This window comes from Athene cunicularia, assembly GCF_003259725.1.
Source record: "Athene cunicularia isolate RWA chromosome 1 unlocalized genomic scaffold, athCun1 chr1_part1, whole genome shotgun sequence".
NCBI lineage: Eukaryota > Metazoa > Chordata > Aves > Strigiformes > Strigidae > Athene > Athene cunicularia.
Genome location: NW_020799091.1, coordinates 90,158,849 through 90,183,076, shown reverse-complemented (window position 1 = coordinate 90,183,076; position 24,228 = coordinate 90,158,849). Strand labels below are relative to the sequence as shown.

At 40.8% G+C, this 24,228-nt stretch overlaps 1 protein-coding gene across 1 annotated transcript; it reads right to left on the bottom strand.

The window, feature by feature from the left end:
* Nucleotides 1-12,160: 12,160 nt before the first annotated feature.
* XK (X-linked Kx blood group) lies at nt 12,161-23,745 on the bottom strand. Its single transcript, XM_026858475.1, has 3 exons — nt 23,671-23,745; nt 19,538-19,800; nt 12,161-13,671 (listed from the first exon to the last, which is right to left on the bottom strand). Exons 2-3 carry the CDS (start codon nt 19,719-19,721, stop codon nt 12,845-12,847), a joined length of 1,011 nt encoding a protein of 336 aa, XP_026714276.1. The 5' UTR covers nt 19,722-19,800; nt 23,671-23,745; the 3' UTR covers nt 12,161-12,844.
* Nucleotides 23,746-24,228: the final 483 nt, after the last annotated feature.

Here is a 24,228-nt window from a genome sequence, read left to right as displayed (position 1 = left end):
CAAAACCTGTTAAATGGGGTTTGCAGCAACCTCGTTTGACAGGCTCTGTGATGGGCCAGGCTCTCACATGGTATCAGTTGCTTTGATGGCTGTCCCAAACAGATGTCAGCAGAGGGTCTGGTCCCCCATATTTTTGTTTATGGAGGTAGCCTTTGGGAGCTAAACAGCTAGAGTGGTTGGGAAAGGAAAGGAGGGAGGCAGTTCCGATATGGATTGCTGTGAAGACTAGCCCATTCTCCCTGCCCAGAAATGTCAGTACTCTTGCTGCCTTTCTTTTCCCTCTAGGCTAAGTAATTACAGCTCCTCTGGAGTGAGCAAGTGTGGGCATCCAGGGGGCTCTGAGCTTTGCCAGCCCTGCCTTGCCTGGCAGCTCCTCAGGCACCAGAGCCACTGAAACATGGATTTACTGGCTCAGGAGGTTTCTGGCAGGCCAAAAACCCAGCAGGGGCTGATGTTAGATCAGTCACAACAGTTGGAAAGTCTGAGGTCCTCTTACAGCCTGAATACAGGTCATGAATCAGAACATGTTTCAGCTGCTCCCAGCATAACAGTTACCAAATGCACATAGCTGATCTCACTGCCTGAACTCAAAAAAAGGGTAGGGGTGCTGGACCCTTCCACAGCTGGTGAGTTCTGGTGCTCCCTGATGTTTGTGATGGAACAACGCACAGCAACCTTTGTGTGGTTGCTGCAAGTGACGGGTGTGAGCAGAACTGGTATCAAAACCGCTCATGCGTCACCCCTGATTAATTCTGGTGCTTGCACCTCCTAAACAAGAGAAACATCTTTGTTGTAGTATTACTAAGACCAGCACGGTTTGTACTTTGGTCTAATTTGAAAAATGCATCATATACAAGAAGAGGCAACATTGGCAGCTGTGTATTAATTACGTAAAAGTGTGTAAAACTGGAGTATGGAAAACAATAAACACTATCACATTTTCTGTTTCTAAAATGTCTTTCAAGCTAGCTGATTATGCACAGCATTTTTCATCCTTCTTTACACTGAAAAGTTCAGTGAACAGTGATCCTTTTGCAGTATGACAGTTTTGCAAAAGTATTAATGTCTCAGGGTTATTCATTACCTTGCAGTAATTTTACTCTCTTGATTAGGAATTAATTTAGTTCTCCTGCTCTCTGCAATAATGTTCTGTGTATTCCTGCACAAATTTAATGCCAGACAGTTGCAATAGGCCTAGGTGTTTCACACCTCCCTCCTAAAAGGGACAATATAAAATTCTGCATCTATAAACCCCAAAAGAGAAAGTGATATGAAGAACAGAGTGAGAGACCCGGCTCCTGCACTGCTGAGGATGTTGCTGAGCTCCTTCCCATGTAGCAGGAGGAATGCCAAGGAGAGACCTTGATCAGCCTCTTTTATTTTGTAGGCTGAAATCTTTATTTTCAATGTCGTGCAATCCTTGTTTACCAACCTTACCTTGATTCTACATTAAAGAAGCAGACAAGAGACTTGTCAAACTCTCTTTCCTAAAGGGACTGCCTTCACACACAGCCTGAAGCTGTCACTGTATGCACTTGCCTTCACTCAAGGGAATGACAGTCTGAAACTTCTTTCTGTTTTGTTTACAAAATAAATGCTTCCACGCTGAGACATGGGCAGAAAAGTGAATAGATGTGAGCCAGGAAAAAAATGTCAGTGAGACCCCAGTAAGGAGTGCCAGATCCTTCTGTGTCTTTGCTTCACACTACAACCCTCAGTGTAGTTCCCTGCTCTGGTACTTCCTCACGCTGCCTTTTGCAATGATCATGAGACCCACGTGCTGTATTCAAAAAATCCATGTATGATCCAGGCCTTATGTGCCCTATCATCTTGGCTTGAAGTCAAACAGCACTGTCACAAACCAGGCCAGAATGGCTGTGCACTGCTGCGTTGTGGGAAGGAAGAGCCACCACCAACAATGTTACCCTAAGTATAGAGAGAAATTGCATTATATTAAGCTGGCAGTAGTTTCCAGGTAGAGCTGGAGTAAAGTTAGGAGAGCATAACCTCCCATGCATAAAGGCAGTGGCCAAAATAACTTGACTTCATGTGGGACTGAGGGAGAGGGAGCCCAGCTTGCAGCCTTTCAGCAGGTACCAGGATGCATGATCTGCTAGTCTGGCTCTGGAACTGGAACATAACTATCATCTATTTGCTTCTCCCTGTGTAGTGAGACTTCTCTTCCCATGGCTTCAGATCCACCCCCTTTATACATGCCTGTGACAGCCCGGGGTAACTCTTCTCTGCCTGGAGCAAGGGACTTCACCTCAACAGAGGTTGTTGACCACCCATTTTCCACCCAAGAAAACATCTCAAAAGATGTGAAAGGGAGGGCAGTTTTCTCCTATGCTCTTGCTGTGCATCGCCTAGAAGACTTTCAACGCAGACCTAACGAACAGATTTCAGCGGACGAGCTGCAGCTAGGGGGAATTCGGTGGCTCACCAGGCCGTGACCGCGGGAGGGCTGCATGCAGCGGCAGGCAATGCCACCCACTGGGCAGCACGGGCCACCCCAGGCGCAGCACCCGCAGCCGGGGCCCCGCATCGCTCATGGGGTACGGCTCAGCTGACAGAGACGAGCCCATTCTGTCCCAGACCTTCACACTGTACGCACCTGCCCTTGTGTCCACTTTTCTATTGCATTGCTGTTGAAAATCTCTTTCCTACTTTTCCCTCTTTCAGTGCTGGGCTGTCAAATCCCATTCCTAAATATCAGCTCACGATCACCGTCTGGGAAAGGACCTCCAGAGATTCATCATCCCACCTCCATGCTTCCAAATAGGCTCCACTAGAGCTGTGTCACTCTTGACACGTCTGCATCACCGCTCCCACAATTAGAAATGCGTGAGCTGCCTCACAGCCTGCTATAGCTGTGCTTTAGTAGCTCATGACCGAGTGTGCTGTGTGAAGAGGAGTAAATTTAAAAATGCATGAGAGGTGTGGTCTGCTCAGATGGTGTTAGGGGACTGGACCAGGCATTGGGGAGTGAGACCTGTGTGGCTCTGCACCTATTGCCTTTTCCAGCAGTCCCTGGACCGATTCGGGCAGTGAATCTCCCATGCTTTTCTTTGGGGAGAGACCTCATTGTTCTGCTCCCCAAAGGATCTTGGAGTAGCATGCAGGGTTGTGGGCAGTTGTATGGGATGAGGCAGGTTTTCCTTAGGTGTCTGTCGGGGCTCATTTTCATTCATTAGGCTACATGCAGTACTTCTAAAGACACTGGGGAGCCTGTGAAATTTTTCTAAGTGAGAAGAAAAAAAAGCCCAGTCACTAAATGTTAAGTTTACATTTTGTATTAAATGTTAATTTACCATTCAGGGTTCTGCACTTCCATGGGGAAATATTTTTAGGTGGTAACAAATCAGAAAGAAGAAAGTTGCTGATGTGAAACTTAGGTATAGTATCAGCACAGTGTCGATCCACTGGCCACCATGGCCTACAATCTCCACGAAGCAGCTTTTTTTCTCTTTTAACTAAAAATTCTGCTTCCTCAGTGTTTCCCTCAGGATCCTAGCTCCCACTCACATGGCCCACCGCTGACTTTTGCAGCTATATGCTCCCTGATGGATCTGAAAATCTAGCAGACTTGACTCATCACAAGCCTTCTGGTGTTAAAGAGAGGCCACCTGTCTCTCATCTTTGATTTTGAAAAACAATTTTTGAAAAAGAATGTCTGCATGAACTGCATTTGCACAGTGGCTGGAGTTGGATCCATGACTTGACTGTCAGCATGTTACGATATACAAGGAGGCAGCCTGGGAGCATACACCCAAAAGCCATCGCTTGGCAGAAGAGTCTGTAATCCCAGGTCTAAAGTAAACCTGCACCATGACCTGATACAACTTTATCTGTTGGCTGTCTGGGTGCTTTAGTGTCTGTGTTACAGCAGTGGAAGAAATGGCTCCAATGTAACTACAAAGCCACAAAGTATTCCAGTATCCCCCTTCAGGCACTGGAACAGTTATCCACATGTGAATGCCTTAGTGCCTACACAGGCCGATGTTAGTGATAGCTTTTTGCTGATTTTTCTCTTTCTCAGTCCGCAGCATGTGGGTGAGAGGGTGACCCAGTTCAGTTAGCAGATGCCTGTCCACCACCAGACACCTGACAGATACAGCCTCTGGCTCAGTCCTGTTTGTACCAAAGATCTTTAGTTTTCAGCAGTATCAGCAGGTGAAACACTCAGGGGTGATGTCATGTTCAATGGACATGTCTAAGCAAGGTAAAATGATAAAATGAGCTGTGATGCCAAGGAACAGGCTTTTGCTTAAAAATTATCCTTCAGTTAGATTACTAAAATGTGGTTCATCCCTGTGCCAAGACTCAGCATGGAGCCTATATGCTGCTAAATCATACCTAAACTGCCTCTTAATATAGAATTACACTGCTCCAGCCATGCAATCACTAGATTTTTATGTCTCCACTCATTTGTCATGATAAAGCTTTTTAACTTCTGGATTTGCCCTGAAAACTTGGACACTTGCCTGAGTGGCTTGCAAAGCCCTACCTGGCTCAAGTTACACTCAGCAGAAGCTTGTCGGCATCCATCCCTCTCTTTGGAAAACCTACAGAAGACACAAATGACACACAACCTGGGCTTTGAACTGGGATGGCTTTCTTCCAGGCTGAATTACCATTGGATCAATAACTACAGAAGCCTCCTGCTGCAAGACTGTTTATAGCACTTTATGCATACATACGTCCCTCCAGTAATACATTTTTAGATGTACTTTTATTCTCAGTCCAGAGAAACCACTATTAAAACTGAAATTAAAACGAGTGGATTAGATTGGGGAATACAATTTCCACAGTGTTATTTATTGATTGTCTCTCTTGCTTTTATGATCTTTAATGTAAGGTTTGATGGTTTAGTGACATTCTGCTAGTTTCATTGCTCAAGTTTCATGGGAGCAGCAACAGACTGGAAATACCTCAGTTCTTTCCCAGTTGGATTTAGAGATCCTTCTTCCACATAATTTTCTGCCAAAGCTAAGGGAGCTGTGTCCACCTGGAATCAAAATCAGAGCTTTTGACTGCTAATTACAGTGACTTACACCACTTTCTTTTGTATTCTGGGACATAGCCTCACCTCACTGAGACTTTCATTACCTGGCAGAGTTGGAGAGTTTGCCAAATCATACTCCAATCCTTTGCCAGTATTTTTTCTTTTTCCATACAAGTATGCTCTTCCACATGCTAAAACTGCATTTAGCTTTCTAGTACACTGGGATTTCTGATGAATGAATGATATGCTTAAAAACTACAGACAGTTTGTAGTTTTTAATTTTAGATATCCCCTTAGTAAATCTTCCCTTTCCCTTGCCAAGTTTTTTTGTTTTCTTGCTTGAAGAGACAACTGCTCATTTGCTGTTGTACTCTGGAAAGAGCAGTGATGCATGGTTTATCAAGACAGCAGCTCCAAAACATAAGCCTTTGACTGCTATAGGACAAATTATTTATAAGTGTTTGCTAATGGATTCCTGTGTGAGGCCCTTGGTGGCTTCCATTTCATTTTGTACCAGTGGTGAATTATGCTGAAGAGTCAGGTGTAATTGGCAGTTGACTTGTTTGGTAAGTTAGTGGTACAGCACTCTGTAACCTTCCCTGACTTTGCCTTACTCTCAAGTTTTATGGCACAACATCAGCATCATTACTGAGGTCCATATTTCATGGCAAGGCAGAAGTAATTTTTCACTTCTTGCATTCCTTGCCTGTTTCCACATAATAACCTGTCTCCCCTGCAATGTCTTCACTTTCCTCTTACTCTGAAGCAGTTTGGTTCATTTCTGATGTACACAGTCAAATCACCACAAATAAGACTTAGCATGTGCAGTGTCTTAGGTTTCTCCAATTGACTGTACTTCTATCTTTCTGTAAAGAACAGACACTGATTTTTCAGGGCATCACATCTTGTCAGCTGATAAAGCAGGAACCAGCCAGCTACACAGTGTTAAAAATTCTCTGATATATTGCATAGGTCATTGGTTTTGTTTACATGCATAAGGAAGGTGGAATCAGCTAAACAAACTGCATATGACTAGTAATATTTCTGTTCTGACCATTAGTATGGAAATTACTTGTTTGTGTTGAGATGCAGAATCAAAACTGCAATACAGCGTACATGATTAAGACTATGCTGTTATTAAAACAGACAAATAATAAAGATAATTTTTCTTTAAAACTGAGGCTATGGCTCGATCAGGTAGACCACCTTAGTTTCTGAGGCTGGGCACGCTGGCTGTACCCAGACTCCTTCCTGGGGTTTGCACCATGCACCTTAGAGAGCACCAGAGGATAAATCTAGGTGCACCCTCAATACAACATGTTTCTGAGATGTCCTACACATTTCTTTATTAAAAAAAAAAAAAAAGTCACTGCAAACCTATTTATTTTTCTCAAGGTTTTTTTTCTTTTCTCCTTGTTGCTTTAAAAAAAAAAAAAGAGGGGGAGGAGGAAGCCCACAATAATACACACACACACAATGAAAAATATGTTTAAGAATCACCTGATTACTCTGCAGTTGTAAGGCTTCTTTTCTTTCCTTGTAGTTCCAAAGTTGATGCTACTCCTTTTTGAAAATTTCCTTTTCCATTCTATTTTTTAATTTAAATGACACCTCCATGCTTCTGAGTTACTGTACTGCCCACTATTATTAAAATTTTCAGTGTGGCAATGAAGAAGTGATGCACTCCATTAGTTCAGTGCTTTCTATGGACATGCAACTTTGGCTCTAAAGAGCAGCCCTACTGAAAAAACGCAGCTGAGTATTTCACTGTGCCTTGTTTCTCCATTTCTGTTTGAAGTGACCACCATGAAGCAGCATTGAGGAAGGAGGAGTAGCTAAGACATATATTCTGAAGAACATAACTGGTGTTATGAGGGCCATCAACTGCAAAACTGAAGCAACTGCAAGCAACTCTCTTTTCTGTTAACTGCTGAGTTTAGTGCACATCTTACTACAACACAGGTTTACAAGAACTGCAAATCCATGCATAAAGACAACAAAAATGCAACACTGGTACTTTGTCTGTAAGGTACTATGCTGCTGTTTTGATATTTAGCTCCTACTCTAGAAGTCAGATAGGAATTAATCTTCACCTTGACTAGCTCTGGCATCTATCTCGATCTGAATATATTCCTGATCATCTTCCTGAAAGTAACTGGCTGATTAAAGCTCTGTACTGACAGGGCACATTAATGAGATAAACAGACTAGCTGATGAAAGAAATTTCAGAAGTTAAAATATGTAACATTTATTCCCGTCACTTTGTTCTGTCAAGTTAGGAACTTAAGCAATTATGAAGACACAGAACATGTGTTTAAGACAGGCTGTTTCTGGTTCATTGAATCAGGTCTCACCTTCAGGGACAAAAAGTTACAACTATGATGCTATTCCAGAAGAATCTCAGAGCAAGCAACATCCAACTAAATAGCATCCATCCCCTGCTTAGAAGCATTTACCCATTAATACTAGTCTGTGGTTTGAAGCCTTTACACACAGAATCATTCATATCTGAATTTCACACCTGAAAGGCAAAATCTGCATACCTGAATACAGACACTCATAATTTCTATAAAACTTAATTTCAGTGTCAAGAGATTTTCCTTATGGCTGAGAAATACAAAAAAGGATAAAACCATTCCTTTTTTTCCAGGATATAAATTATCCTGGAATTATAAATATTATTGTTCATTCAAGGGAGAGATTCAGTAAACTTTCACATTGCCATTTTGAAGCACTTACCTTTCATTTTGACTCTAGTTTTTGGGTGAACCCATGATCTAACAGTTATTATACTTATTTTTCTTGGTCAGTAAGAAATTACATAATCCTTAACACCTCTTACTTTTCAAGTCTTCTGTCTCTGGTGATTCAAACTTACCATCTCTGCCAAATTACCATATATTCATGTTTCTATGATGATTCGTGAGTGACTAGAGGCAGTCACCTCAACTGCATCTTAAAATACAGGATTATAACCATCCACTATGATGTTTGGCTTGCAAATATCTCAGCTCAAATTTCCTATTTTCTTTAGTACTTGAGCCTATCAAATAGGCAGGGAGTAATAGAAAGTGGTGGGTTTTTTTAGACTAGATATTATCAGCTGCTCCAGGAAAAAATATAGGAACTACTGGGGAATTTTGAAAAAGTCTTTTTTTTTTAAATTACATTAATTTACCAATCCCAAGTATTTACCAGTTCTGAGTCAGGCTGCAAATGTCAGCAGATTGACTTGCAAATAATCTTTTTTTAAAAAAGGGTTCATTTTAGTTGTCATGCATTTTTCAAGTCTAATAAAACCCTGTTCTTTATTAGAATGGTTAGAAACTTACTTTAAGTTGTTCTGCAATCAGTGGAACAACACAGAAAGCATAATGTCCTGTAGAGTTCATACTGTATCCTTTAAACTGAAGTGACTCCTATTACTTCCCATGACTTTATGATGTTCTCTTCCTCTTTCCCTCTGTATCTTTATCCCCACAACTTCTAGTCCTCTTTCATGCTAAGGGCAAGAAGTAGCAGGGGTGTGGATCCCTGAGTGATACACAGGTTTATAACACTTAAAGTGTGCTGATTTGTTGGCTTGCTAAGTGGTCAGCAAGAAGGTCATGCTGAAACCTTTCTTATCAGCAGGATCATTTCATCAATTCTCATCTCTTCCTTCTGTAAGCTGACAGTCTTCACAAAGCTTGTATAAACTTGTTTTATTTCCTCAGATACATGCCCTAAAAAAAAGCTTTAATGTGTTCAATGTGTTTGATATGTATCGAGGAGAACAGGGCTGAAAGAAACTGTGTGGTCACATAAGCTTTTCTTGAAGAATCAATCTTTGTCAATCAATCAATCAATCAATCAACATTGTGCCTAATCTGAAATTTTTCACTAAGGTTTTACTCTATATTTGATTAAAAAAAGGTGGATACTCATTTTAAAATAATCTCTTGAGACTAAAAATAAGATTAATTACTTTTTGTGCTTTAGGGAGTGTAGATCGTACTAGCAGATAGTGGTGTCCATTGTCACCAGGTCTTCTAAAATCCTTTGTCACTGTGCCTCATTTGACACCCATGCATCACAACTTGTTACGATGTATCTATTTACAGCTATATTTTAAAAATATTTATCTTATCTATATATATTTACAAACACTTAAACATGTTACAAAGTTTTTATGAATTCATGCCCCTTCACACTAGTCCTCAGTATGGATGTTGCTGGCTATTCCCGAGGTCCGAGACAAGCACATGGTAAATCCAGATGAACTTGAAGCAAGTGTGCAGGAAGAAGTTATGAGATCATTTATAAGGTAATAATTTCTGATTCCCAATGTAAGCCAACTAAATACTCTCATCCTGATAATAAATAACCGGTACTGATCTTGTTTTGTGTAACACTTGTCTCAAACTGCCTGCCTCTCTCCTGCTGAGACTCCAGCCAGCTAAACAGCACTGTGAGCACCACTGGTTGAAGGTAAGGAACTCCCAAACCAAGCACAGATTATTCTTCTGCCAGGTCTGCTTGAAAACATTTCTTCTACTGCATGGTAACAGATGATAGTGTGCTATGTAACCTTTACCTTGGATTTCTGAAAGCAGTGGACTAAGAACCGATACCAACACAATTTAAGGGAGTGTTTCAACATTTTAATTTGTGTTGTTTTACAAGTATAAAATAAAACCTATGTATCAGAACTTGCATACTCTTATACACATGAATAATCCTTACTGAGCAATCCTTTGTGCAAGTCAGGACTACTCGGGTACAGTTTTCAACGGTAGCCCTATATCCTTCCATTGAACACACACCTCTAACATTCACAGAGGAGAGTAGAACTACAGTAAACTTGCAGCAAGAGATCAGTCATTCATACACATACATCCTTTGTAGCTAATACTGTCCTCTTAGAGCAGCCACTGGGTGTATTGATAACAACACTGTCTGGACTGTCATCATCCTGAGAAAAAACTGCCTCTCCTAGCATTATAGCACACTTCAGAAAAATAAGCTTGTATTTTAAAACAATGGTCTTAACAGAATATCTTTGTCTCTTATGTCTCTCTCTCGTACTCTCCTTCTACCAGCAATGGCAGCACAGCAGATAGATCAAAACACACTCTAGAACAGCAATACTGTTAGTTAATCTGCACTCCATGCTGTGGTGACCTGAAGCACAGCAAAAGCAGCTGCCCTCATGTTCATGGAGTGTTTCAACTGTATTTTGTTAGTCTACACAGGTAAGGCAAAACCGTATGACAGTAATATAACCAATACAAATCTTTCTTTTTTCCCCTCCCTTCTCATAACAGTGATTTAAATATTCAGTTCCTTATGCATGCACTCCGGGAGACTGGTACTAAAATAGAAAGTAATATGGCACACTCTCTAGAAATATGCATATATACTAGTCTTCATCACTGGTATGTGAAGTTAAATGGTACTCACGACGTATACATACTGGACTCCTGGCTGTGTAACTCTCCTACTGTTGACTTCACTGTAGCACAGACATTTCACTGGCTGAGGTTTGTGAAATTCCCACTGTTTCCAAATGGCAAAAATCACAATGATAACACATCTTAGTATCCGAAGTCTGCTTTGAGGATTTGAGAATGCTCTCTCTTTAGAGATGAAGTACTTCTACATATGAAGCCACTTTTTTTTTTCCCCCCAAAGACTTAACATTTCAGACCTAGGTACATCTGTAAATAGGCAACCACCATAATTCCGATTACTGATGAGTATATCCAACTATAAAGTCAGATACTTAGTTTTAGCTAAGAACACCTGAAAATTTGGCCCTGTGTGCTAAACTCTGCAGGTTTGGAAGCAAGGGTTACATTCTTTCTCCTCTAACTCACTACTGAAAAAAACTAATTCTGAAATACTCTTCAACATCTAGAAAAGTACAGAGAAATACTATACTGTACTTCTACATACAGAAATACAAAGAAATATTGTAGTGTCTTCAAGGAGTAACTTCACTATTCTGTGCTCTTCAGAGAGAGAAATTACTACTAAGGTGTTTGGTGTCTTCCCCAGATACATGAGGTACATTCCCATGGCAAGCTCAGGCCAAAATTACCCATTACCACCCACCAATAATTTAATGAGATCTACATGCACATACTACACACAGATACATATTAAGCAAAACAAAAAAAAAAAAACAACACCCCGTAAGGCCATTCTAAAACTGAGGTATAGAGACATTCATTTACAGTGCAGTAAAGAAAAGAAAATAAAACCAGCTTAGCTCTGTGTGACACATTTCATTATAAATGACCTCAGACCTGAACTTGAGACACTTTTAATACAACAATGCTGACGTCATCCCTACTGAAGAACTTCACATCCTCCATGATGATAAGCCGAGCCTCCATCCTAGGACACTTGGAGATGCTTTGGGTGATGAATTATTTGTTTCCGCAAACAGCTGTAATGTGTAATACTCGAAAAAAATGCAAGGTGCTAAGCAAACAAAGTGCAAAAGGTTTTCACTTAATTTTTGAAAATACAGTTGGCTTTGTGTATTTCCACTAAATTCTTGAGTGTTCACCTCCTGAAGTTTTCTGAGCAACTTGCAAAACACAGAAACACTTTTACTTGTGGTGTTACGGTGCACAGAAGAAAAAGTCAATGACCTCCATTTCATCTTTCTGATTTCAAGGCTGTGATACTTCTGAGGTAAAGAAGTCAGAGAATTTTGAACTACTGATATTAAACCAACCATAACATATTACAGCCTCAAAAAGGGCTCAGTGTCTTCTATCCCCACATAACAAGTCACCACGTTGCCTGCTTGGTGTACTACCAACTCCCTGACAACCAGGGTAGTGCTCATCTCAACTTCAGCCATCTAAAAGGGAGATGGATAGTCAAAACTAATCAAGGCATCTGGTTAACACTGAGTAACACTGGTCTCCAGAGAATAACTCATATCACCTGCCTTACAGGACATTTTAAGATGGGTTGAATTACTACTTGGAGTTGTGCTCTGAAGAGCACCTACATGCCTACATGACTAGTTCACACTATGTGCCCAGCTTCTAGATATTTCGAGTTATACAAAGTGAACACCACCCTAATATCAGAACATCACAAAGTATTAAATTAATTATGTCAGAAAAATTAGCTATTCCAGAACATCACAATTCATGTGTTAAATTCAATTCCCATACTAACAAGCAGCAAATATGAAGGATAAAACAGTGCAAAGCCAATAACCTCTCTGTTCATTCTCAGTAACAGTCCCATTTCAGTATTAGTGCTGGCTAATTGGCTGTTTCTTGGCAACCTAGACTACACTGCCCTGCAGAAGTCCGACTCTGATACCACAGAGAGAAGTATTATCTTATTACACTGATTAGAGTGTAAAAAAGTCTGCAGTTTGATCAAAGCAGACCACAGCTACAGTCAATACATAGTCAAGGTCTATGCTCTGTTTCCATGCTAGAGTGGCATGCCATAATGACATCCTATCTGAAATAAAATGCATTTCCTTCCATTGTCAGATTTCCTGAGTAAGATGAGCATCAGGCCAGTTTTTGAACAATGTCTTCTACAATGATTTCAAAATAAGCAAGTGATAATAAACTTATGTGCAAAAAAACCCCTCTGAAGTAGAAGTCTGCAAACAGTGATTGCTCTCTTGTACACAAACACACAGAGATACACATACTCATACACTAAGTTTTCCACAAAGGTAGGCTAGTCAGTCGTCATGCAGTGCTACACCTGCAAGAAAGAAGTCCCATCCACAAGACACAATGTCCAAGATACACAACGTTCCCAGCAGGTGACCTGCCACCTTCCAAAGGCACCTACTTGCTTCCAGTTGTACTAGGCATTGGAAGAAACACTTTGATGAGGATTCCCCTTTTGAGAATCTATTGTCTTGCTCCTGCTCCATGCTTCATCAGTATTTTCAGGAGATTTCACCTCTGCCTTGTCTGTCAGTATGGTGGATTTGGGAGACTTGCAAATAAAGCAGAGGAATCTGAAACAGGACAGCAAACCTTCGGAAATGCTGGATGAGAAAAGCTTTTTGCACGGGTGGCAGAACTGGTAGAACACCAACATGAAGAGGACAGCCATGCAGTAACCTATTAGGAGCTGCAAGACCAACAACGGGGCACAGACATACAGGTAGATATCGGTTTTATAGATGTACCACATCAGCAGGAGGAATGCATTCTCGATGAACCGCAGCATGTAATACACAGTCAGTCGGTACCAATTTTGGGATTTGTTAATTAAGTCAGGATCATTGAGCTTCACCTGCACTGCTGACCAGCAGAACATGTTAATGCCAGCATACAGGAAGGTGAGAAGGCAGAGGACGATGGTAGTTCCAACCCTGCTCAACGCCTTCTCTATGTTCTCGGGAAACGGGGACTTGCTTTGCCAGAAGAGAATCCAAGGATAGAAGAAAAAAACAAAGAAATTCACTAGCACAACGGGGAGAGTCCAGATTTGAAGGACTGAACTGAAAAGGACCAACACTGTAACCCGAGTAGCAATCTCAAAGCTTCTCCACATAAATATGCAGAGATAGGCAGCTGGTTTCACACTGACATCATAATCATCATACTTAATCTTAATAGCCAGGATGTTGCAGCGTAAGGCGCCATATACAATCGACAGGAGAGAAAGGACCATAAAAATACCTACAAAGAGAAAAGACAAATCAGGACCTTCAGCTTAGCAGAAGTTAAAGACATTACATCAGAGTAGTGCAGATGTAGTTGTCTTCAGAGCACTCCTGAGTATTCCCAGCAAGGTAATAATGCCAAAAAAGCCATTCCTTGTACACACTTCTGGGTTCTTACTCTAACCCTACCTCCTAGTTCCTTCCCCATCTGTTAATTTTCTGAGTAGCTAGAAATCAAAAACACACTTAACAGTCACAAGTGTCTCTCCTTACTCTCCCTACTGAGGGCTGTTCATACATATACTGTCCTTGGTAATTAAACAGCTCAGTCATAAGAGTATCCAAGTTGCTCTCAAATTCTCATAGTACCGTACAGGGGTGCTACTCCCTCTCTGTACACATGAAAAACTACAAAACAAGCTGAAATTCTGGACTAACTTGGGCATGTAGACACCTCAGTGCTTGTGAGGTTCTATGGTGAAGCAAATTGTCTAAGCTCACAGAAAAGCTCCTTGAGGGAGCTCAGAATTGAAAGCCAAAGCAATTTAAACCCAGAACCATCTGCTCTTTCTCTGCCTGTGTAAACAGAGATTTGCTGTGTTTTCCTATATATCTATTTTCTTTATACACCTATCTGTATCATGCATTTAAAACACAACACTCTTTTTTAAGATGTCTTTAAGTTCTTATCTAACTTTCAGTATCTCCCATCTACCCAGAGTCCCTCAAGTGAAGGTTTCATGGCCTTTAAATTCTGCAGAAAGTGAGGACAGAAGCCTGTTGTTAGCTGGTTTCCCCTCCAGATGGAATAGGGGAAAAGCTTTCTGGTGATGCAGAAGGGATTATTTTCTTGCCACATTTACTAGGTAGAAATGTACAAGAACCTTGGATGCATAGAATAAACTTTCATTGAGAAGTACCTTGATATTCAGAAGTGCTAACTGCCCACAGTTTTGTTAGTATTTGCATACTTTCTTCACAATTTTTACCAACATACTTAACAGCTGATTTAGGGAACTAGCTTTAGGTACCCCCAATCAATGCTTCTAGTTTCAATCTTAGCATTTTGTCCATGCAAGGAAAACTTTGAATGCAAATGAGTTAAACACAGTAGAAACGAGTCAGTTGTTTCACTAACCAAGCTAACTGGTCATGCTATAGGGCTTTATATTGGTTATTTTATCTGATGCAGAGTTGGAAATTCTTGATTTTATCAGTTACTTCTGCAATGCTTAGCAACCAGCACTTTCTGCAGCCTTCAATTAATTTATGTGTCAATATCCTACAAATGAACTGGATTCCCTGCTTTGCTATTGCTATATAACCATGACTGTCAGGTTTTTTTTCTAGCTACAGTTATTAATTTTTAAGCATGACTTTGAAAGAAACAAGTGTATTTTAGAGTCTCTAACAACTTTTTAACAGGATTTTTCTCTATCATTTTAGTTAACTTGTCTCCCACCCCCATACGCAAGCACCTATCAATTGTTTTGGAAAATAATTAATCCTTTATATCTAATTTTCCAATAGCACTCAGTAAGCTGAAAAACATTTGCCATTTTATATGATAAACTTGTACATGTCAGTTTGGTGGCATATATATATTCTCGGAAAACAGTTATATATTTGCTTGTTTAACACTTACATTTTTAATAGATGTTTTTAAACATCTTTCTCACAGCATTGTACTTGATCTGAGAATTTTAAAACATTGTCTTAAAAAAAACATTGGCTGAAAGCGGAAGAGCAAACAAGTGCAGTCAACAATAATGCTTGATATCTGGCTCTTTAGAAAAAAAATCTTTCCTGTAGTTTTGAGCTGATTCTGTAACTGTGAAAACACAAGTAAATTCCAGCAGTCAGTGAAGCAAAATAATATTCTGAGATAAAGAAACAAAAAACCCTACCCACTGGAGACAGCATGCTGCTTGTCCTGGAACTCTGCTTCCTTTCTGCTTTGATAAGCAGAGACATTTATCTTATTGTCCACTTTAATTTTAGGGATTCTGTATTAATCTCAAACTTAGTCTTAAAAACTCAAGCCTTCCAAAGAGGCATTTCTCCATTGGCAGAAACCAGGTCATGCTGACTCTGGTTTAATACAGTAGTCCAGTCCTGCTCCTTCCCCAGAAGCTCAGTCCTGTCACCAAACCTTCAGTTCAAACATCACTTCTAAGTCTGTGAGAAAGATGGTTTGAAGCAACCACAAAGGGAAATGTGGGAGGGTGATATTATTGTTGCTTTTACTTATCCTGAGCAAGCAAAGAAGTGAAAATTTAAAAGGCAAAGTATCTTCCCCTGGAACAGTCCCAAATCCCCCAATAGTCCTTACAAAGATAATGTATCTTCCTTTCTACTCCCAGAAGGCTGTACTTTTCTTACAAATCAGAGGTGCACACTCACACTCAGGAAGGTGCTAGTTTCCATTGTTATGGTTTTTTTATTATGTCTTAAGTTTTTTCAAGACCTGGTCCTTCCCACTTCATAAATTGCTAAGAGAATGTATTCTGCTTTAGATGAGCTACATCACAGACACCTGTTACTGAAATCTTACATTCAGCTGACAAATCATAATTATCTATTATATAGATACACTATAGTTTTCTAAACTGATAATGAGAACACTTAAAAAAATAAGAGGCACTTATTTTGTTACTTAGGGCAAGACACCTAGATACATTTTTTTTTTGTCTTAAGATATAATAGTTGTTATTAAATGCTGAAATTATTACTCAAATTATGTTGTTCAAACAAGAAAAGTATTCTAAGGTTAATGAGTTGAAGAGAGGCAACTGTAGAAGTATCTTAAGACATCTAGTGAGATCACCTACAGCAATGAACATTAGAAAGTGACACTGCAAACACTAGTAAGTTGAAGAAAAAAAAACAAACCCTGCATACTGCATACTGAGGACTGGCCCTTTTTCAAGGGTAAGAGGCCACACCACACATCCCCTGTCTCCAGCCAGCCGTTTTTGTAATTAACACTACTTTTTGGCACATCCTGACCTTATGCCTCTCCAGGTGATAAGGGAAGAGGTCTGGGTAGCTGTCCAACAGTGTGTAAGAGGACCTGAGCCTAATGTCAGGCACCTCTTTTAAGCAAGGTTACAGCTGGCTCTAAGGCAAAGCATGATACAGAGAGAAGCTGAAGCATTTAGTACAGGGCAAAGCCCAAATGCACAAGAGAGATCTCGGCATCTGTTCTGGGAGCGGCAATTAGAAAGTCAGACTGGGCATTTCATACAGTAACAAGTTAGGAACTTCTTCCCAGTAATGCTGTAATGAAATAAAGAGCTGAATGTCTCAAACCAGGACTCAGGTTAAGCTATTACATGTGGGTTTGCAATGTTACATTTCATCCATGCTAAACAGTCACCAAAGCTTTATGTCTTTCATCACTAACCTAGAGGCTTTGTCCTGCTTTTGCAACTCTCTTTAGTTCTCTTGATCTTACATTCTTGGCAGACAGTGAAGTGACAGTTTTGGAGAATGCCAGACATTGGCAAGAATCTGATCACCCGGAAGAAAACATCCAGAGAAATTAATGAATGCCATGAAATACACAAGATACAGCATGGCTCTGGCTGACAAAGGGCTAGGCAAGGATGCATACTGTTTTCAGAACTGTTCAACTCAATACTGGAAGCAATAATGAGTTTCAAACAGATCTGAAAGGGACAGACTGTGCTATGTAGTATGACAGTAAACAGCTCTAGGTTCCCAGGTGATACTGACCTCATTACCACTGACCAAGCAGAATTTACACAAAACAACAGACATGGTAGGGTAGGAAACCAGAAAAGTAAGAGACTGACGAGGAGAGAAGACCAAGAAATGCAGAAATACAAGAAGAAAGTGAAAACTGACACAAACAGAAAAAAGCGTGCACTTTGGAGTAACAGTGTCGAAGAACAGGGAAGTTTAAGACATCAGAAGTGTGGAAGAAGAGCTGGAGTGGCTGTTAAATTACTTTGATGATGATGCAAGATCAAAGGTTAAAGTCATGTCCCTATACAGGAGAATCCCCATATACACAATAACAAGCAACAAGAACTGTGCTACGCATCATTCCCATTTACTCTGGAAGCTGAATAATCCTGGTGGACAAAAGGCACTACTGCAGAAATAAGCTGGCTAAAGAGATCACAGAAAGTTGCAGTATTTGAGTATGATTAGGACTTTTGTTTTTCTGATGAATAAGCTCTTATAGACATTGCCATTGTTCTGAAATCACTGATTAAGAAAAAAACCACCAAACCAAATCAACATGTTTCTTTTTCCTTTTCATTTCTATATTTTAGAATTATACCTGCTATGGAAAAGGCTTTGAGGAGACATGAGATAACTACTGCATTTGCTGATGGGTTCAGTGAACTCCCTAGTGAGCAAGCTTATCTCTGGTTGTTTAACTTCACCTCATCCACAGAAGGTCACTTACTAGCATGTGATTCAAAATTTCTCAGCGATGACTGATAAAAGTCAGAAGTAATTGGGTGTTACAAATCACTATTAAATATGCAATTCTCTAATCATCTGGAACACAGTGCTTCTCCTTGGCAATCAGGACCAGTAAGGTTAACACCAGTAAGTAGAAGAAATACAATAAGGTGACCTTTCTCAAGCAAATGTCATCTGCAGCGAAGGTATTGGAAGTTTTGCTAATTGCACTGCTCAGCAAAGGATTCAGCTGCTTTGTTCTCATCCCACGTCACAGATGCCATAGCTATTTGAAGAGCCTACCTTAGTGTGAAGTACTCAGAAACTGTCAGGAGCAATGTCTTTCAAGTAGCTACTGCTATGACCTTAAACAAATACTTTTGTATAAAGACCTTAACCTGTTGTAATATCCTTATGTGCTGACTCACCCTTTGGTATACTAAAGTTTTCCATTCCCTGATCTGAGGGAGAACCTTGATGTTAATATAAAGGTTTCTCCAAAAATCTTAGTTGCTTGCCTTGGTATGCTGCCAACCAAGGTACCAGAACTGAAGAAAGCAATCAGATTCATAACATGTCACCTTAGCCTCAGCCTCCCTAGCTATGAAGCTGATAAAGATCCCTCACCTGTTAGGGCCTTGGAGATACAACAAGAGCTACTTTGTATTTCATTGGAAACACACTTCCAGTTCACACAGGTGCCAGAGTCCTTTCTTACACCTCAAACCTGGTTGTCCTACAACCAGCTGGAGTAGGTTCTTCATTTTGCAGCCAGACAGCAAATCAGGACTTTTTTCAAGGAGCTGGAGCACATCATGGAGCAAGATGCGGAGATCCATGATAAGAGAGATGTGTCCTGGTAAGTCCATGTGGTGCATCACTGCTTGGTGAAGGTTTAACAGCTTAGGTCCAGAGACGAGATGGCCACATTTGCATACCAGCTTACTGAGTCCTGCCTTTTGATTCCAAATTCAGAGTCTGGCATGAGTTAAGACAGTTTATGTTCTCAGTCCGTATTTGAAACTGCATTTCTGAAAGTACATCTTCCTTAATGCAGCACCGCAAAACATGTTCTGCACTGCACCACAAGGAATCTTCCAGAGAGTTTGCTCTCTGGAAACCCCAAAATGGAACAGAGATAAATTTTTTCTTTCTTCTTCATGGAGACAGCTTAGTCCCTCCAGCTGCCTCCCTCTCATGCCATAATGGCCACTTATCAAATTAATGTTTTGATAACAACCCAAGTATGCTATAGGAAGCATCACAGTCTAAACCACAATTGTATAGATAAACCTGTGAGCAACATCACCATCAAAAGCTGCCAGGGAGGTGAAACCCACTGCAGTATGTTTGGTTCTGGCCCAAGGCAGCTACACCTGACTGCTGACCCTTCTCCTCTCCCTCCCCCAAAATATGGAGGTGGTAACAACAGCTCTACCTACTTCTGGCAGCCGTGATCTCCTGCTGAAGGACACAGATGTAGAGCTGGAGCGTGAGCTGGGGTGCTGAGCCAAGGAACGCCTGGATCACAGATGCCCTGCTGAATGCAGACCTGTGTGTACACAGCTTGCCTTCAGCCTGGCCCACTTCCTTCTCAATTTCTTCCGAGTATCCATCCTTGGGCATCTGCCTCTTCTTTGTGATGCTGACATAGGGCTCTTCAACTCTGCCAGCACGGAAGTAAATGTAAAAGACTTCCACACACCTACAAGCAAATCAGTAAAGAGTAACAGGAAAAAATTAAAGAAAAGCATAGGTCTTCCCATTCTTAGTATTTTAAGCCATCAGATACTAAGTCATTTGTTCACAAAGTAAAGCCTGTACATTTTTTCCTCTTGATAAATTTGGAATATGACAGGTTTCACCCCTTAAAACATGAACTACATGTGACTGGAGAGCAAGAATTGGGCATTGTCCTTTGGGCTGCTTGTAGCACTCAGACACATGAGGTGGTTTAGCTGTTTCCTATGAGCTGCCCTTGCTCTCTGCTGTCCTATTAAAGTCCTTAAACTAGGATGCTCTGAGGCTCCCAACCCAGGACCCAAGTTGGAAGTGTTTCTTCAGATTCTCATGTCTTTCTTGGTGTTATCTGTACATCTGTTACACGTCAATAAAACCACTTTTCATACCTTTGCCTTAAACAACCTCAGGACATTGGAGAGAAGCTCAGGGTATGAGTGGGTACACACACCTCACACAGCTGGGGTCTAGCCCTTGCTTTACCAAGCAATGTTCCGAAAACACAAGTAACAAACCACAGCAGCAGTAATAAGAACAAGCAGTTTAGAGCCTCACAACTCTGGATATTAACATTTTTTTCAGAAGACACAGAAATAGGAGCTTTACTCCTTACATTTGCTTACATTTATTGCATTGTTTAAGGAATATTAAACACAGTCTTGCAAAAATATTCTAAGTAAGAAGATGCAGTGTTTTCAGTTACTGCAGCTTTCTGTACTTTAAGCACAGGTGAACCAAACCCTCTTGTTTATATGGGTCTAGCTTATGACAGACTAACTTCCAAAGAAAAAAAAGTGGTGCCAGCACATACATTTCTATTCATAAATTACATATTATAATACATGCTGCCTCTACTCATGCAAAGAGAATAATTCATACATTTGGGGGAGAATGAAAAAGGGCTAAAGGGGTTGGCAGCAGCAAATGCTGTAGCAAAGAGGACAAGTTGGCTCCTTGAACATTAAAGAATACAGCCCTAGACACTAATCAAAGCAAAGTTTCTGCAACTTCTTTCCTATGCCTATTTTTAGTTTGGCAAAAACGTTAGAAAAACTGTTCTAAGAGAGTTGCTTGGATAGTAAGGGGTCAAGGGTGGGCTTAGGCATCAATCAGGACCCAAATCACAAAGGGGAACAGTCAACCTTGTCTTGTGAAGTAATAAGCAAGGATCTACTGAGGTACAGATGAAGTCAGAAACTGATGGGGAAGGGAGAGAAAAGAAACACTATTTCTGTCATATTGCATAGGGTCCTAAAAACACAGGACCTGCTGTAGAAGAGTCCATACACAGCAGGACTATAAAGGATAGATGGCACTGATTACTAAAACAACCCAAAAGCCCAAGCCCAGTGCAGACACAGCCTGTTTTCTCTTTTATGCCTAACACTGGTACAGGCTTCAAGAAGAAAAACAATTGCAGTGTGAGCAACAGGACTGCTGAGGGCTGGCTTCCAGCCCAGAAGAAAGCTCGAGGGAGAGAAACCCCCACTGCAAGGGCAACCTGTGGCACCAGCTCTGGCTACATCTCCTCCCATGGCCTGACACACACGGTATCTTGTGTAGGCATCATCCTCTGATGAGGACTAAGCTGTCTTCTTTCCTTCCATAGTGCCTGCTGGGGTTCATCTCCTCCACCTGGTTGCCTCTGTAGGTAATGCTGGCTGGAATGCAGCATCTCCAAGTCTCCGACAGGTCAGATTTGGCCAGTGAGTTTTTGTAATGTACAAATAAGGCTTATCTCCTATTTAAAAGGATCTCACAATCACAAAGCATGGAGCCATGCTTATCTGAGACTTCCAATTCCCACTTCTTGTTCTCAGCTTGATTTTTTCCGGTTGCCCAGTCAGAGTGTAACACAAACTTTCAGTGGAAAGCTCGTAGACCAAACTGTAAAGCAGCACTAATAGAAACTGAAATAAAAGCATACAGATTTTTGTTTTAATAAACTTCATTTTTTCCCCATAACTGCACCACCAGTAAGTTTCACCTGCTCTAGATGGAGAGCAGTTTTAGGATCCTCTACTACTATCCTTGATTCAGTTGCCTTCAGCTACTATTATCATTAAAGCTATCTGAAGTGCCTGTTGCTCTGGAGGCTCCATTCACAGTGGTGACTTTCTATCTTCCCCTTGTTAATCTTTTCAGTCCCTGCTAGTCTTTTTCCACGAGAAAGAATCCACACAGCCAAAAATAAAGTGTGAAAAATTAATAAAGCACAACAGCTTATGAAGCCAACAGAGATTCTGAAAACACAAATTGATTTTACTCCAAGAAAGATCCCAGAACATTTTTGTCTCTCTTAGTATTCACAGCCATCTATTCATCCTGAGCTGAGGGCAAGTCTGAGGCTATTATAGAAAATGAGATCTCAGCATCAGCCTCTGAACTCCTGGTGTGTGTGACTAGTAGCAGATATAGTTTAGGGACCCATCTAACAAATATGCAGTAATTCCATAAGAGACATTATCACTGACTACTGACTATAGCAAATATAATCAACAAAATGTTAGTTTTTTGAGCAAGCATTTGATTTGTATTTATTACCTAGGTATTAAGTAGCAGCATATTGTTTATGATGGGAAATTTTATATCCACATAAAAGCAAATGCAATGTGAAATGAATGGTCTGATGAGCCAACCTTAGGGCCAAAGGGGACTTTTACCAGTACAGCAACATAATAAAAATGGTATGTGCAAGGACTCAGATTACATCAGTAATGATGCCCATCTTCTTCCACGCTCTGCCCATCCTGTGCAAGAGTGTCTCTGGAGGTCATGCCTTCTGGGGGCAATAACAAATGTACTAAAGACACTGGCTGACATCACTGCCCAGGCAACTGCTTCAAACAGGAGCAGACTAGCAGCTGATAGACTGGAAAGAAAGAGTACCAATGAACATGTTTAAGTAATAGAGCGTAAGAGGGGCATAGGCACTTGAAGAACCATCCAGGTGAGAAGGGTTCAGAACAGCAATGAAGAATCAATTCAGATGATGTACCTATGCCATGTTTTACAACTTTGTCTGTGAAGTGCATTCAGAAATGTTGTCTTTAAATGAACTGGCTTGTTCTTTTCCAGTATGAAACAGAACTGAAAGACAACGCAAGAATGCAATTGCTTCAAGCCAGTTTTCCTCCGGTTACAAACAGTGCTACGGAACATGGAATTTCTCATTGCTGCTCTGCTCTGGAGGACCAGGAATGGGAGATCCCAACTTCTGCACAAGCCATCCTTTAGTGCCCTTTCAACAGGTACTCACATGGCACCGAGACCAGGTGGCCTTGCGCCTGGCCGGTTTCACTGCATGTAAAGTAATGACAGTCACAGTATGGGCTCTGAAGGCATTAAAATTATTTTGAACAAGAAAATCAGACCTATTCTCTACAGTGAAAATTAAAAGGTAAGAAAAAGATGGTGCTGCTTTCTCCCCTGCTGCCAGATCTTGGCAGAGAAGAGCTATACTTTTTCGAGGATCCTGATGGTGCCTACAAAGAGTGATTCAGCAGCAACACAGTCATCTTCTACATAGTCAGTAGGAGGAATAATCCTATCCTTATAGGCCTGCTAAGAACAAGACACCTCATTCCCTCTTTTAATCACGAATGCGTGGGATTTAAATACAGGCAAAATAACGGTGGTGTGAAGAGGGAGCAGGCAACGAAAACAGGGAACTTCCCACAGCCAACAAGCACTCCAGGAGCAAACATCTATCCGAGAGACCTATCCACACACACTCCAAATGTACAAGCAGATTTCACTAATGACTCAATTTTTAGAAATTCCTTTTCTTCAGAGAAGTGTACAAAAGACTGATCAGTCCTGCAGATTTACTTACCCGTGTCAGACAAAGATTTGTTCCTCACTCATTGTTCTACCTTCCATATGCACTTTCTGTTCATCGCATCTTGGACACCTAACACATCTGCTCAAGAATAATGAAAAAAGAAAAGCCTGAAGAAGGTCTAGGCATATTCTTCCCATCTGGAAAAAGAGGGAGATGCATCAACAGTTGTAAAGTTTAGAGCTAGCAGAATCTCTCACTGGCAGATCTTATTGTGGAAGTCCTACACAGAAGAGAGGTTTTTAGACCTATGCTGTTGTAAACTATAAAGCAGGTCACTAGGAAAGAAAGACTACCCACAAGAAACAATGCTTCTGCACAATGTTATAGTTTATTAGACTTCAAACTGTAGAATGAGGCATCCAAAACATGACTGATAATTTTGGGGTTCGTTTTGTTGAGGTGTGGGTTGTTTTGTGTTTGTGTTTTGGGTGGGGTTTTTTTTTTGCTTGTTTTTTTGGGGGGTTTTTTGTTTGTTTGGGTTTTTTTACTTTTACTTCCTGCAGCTCACAGAACCTAACTTTGGCCATAACAGCAGTTCCTCGGGCAGTT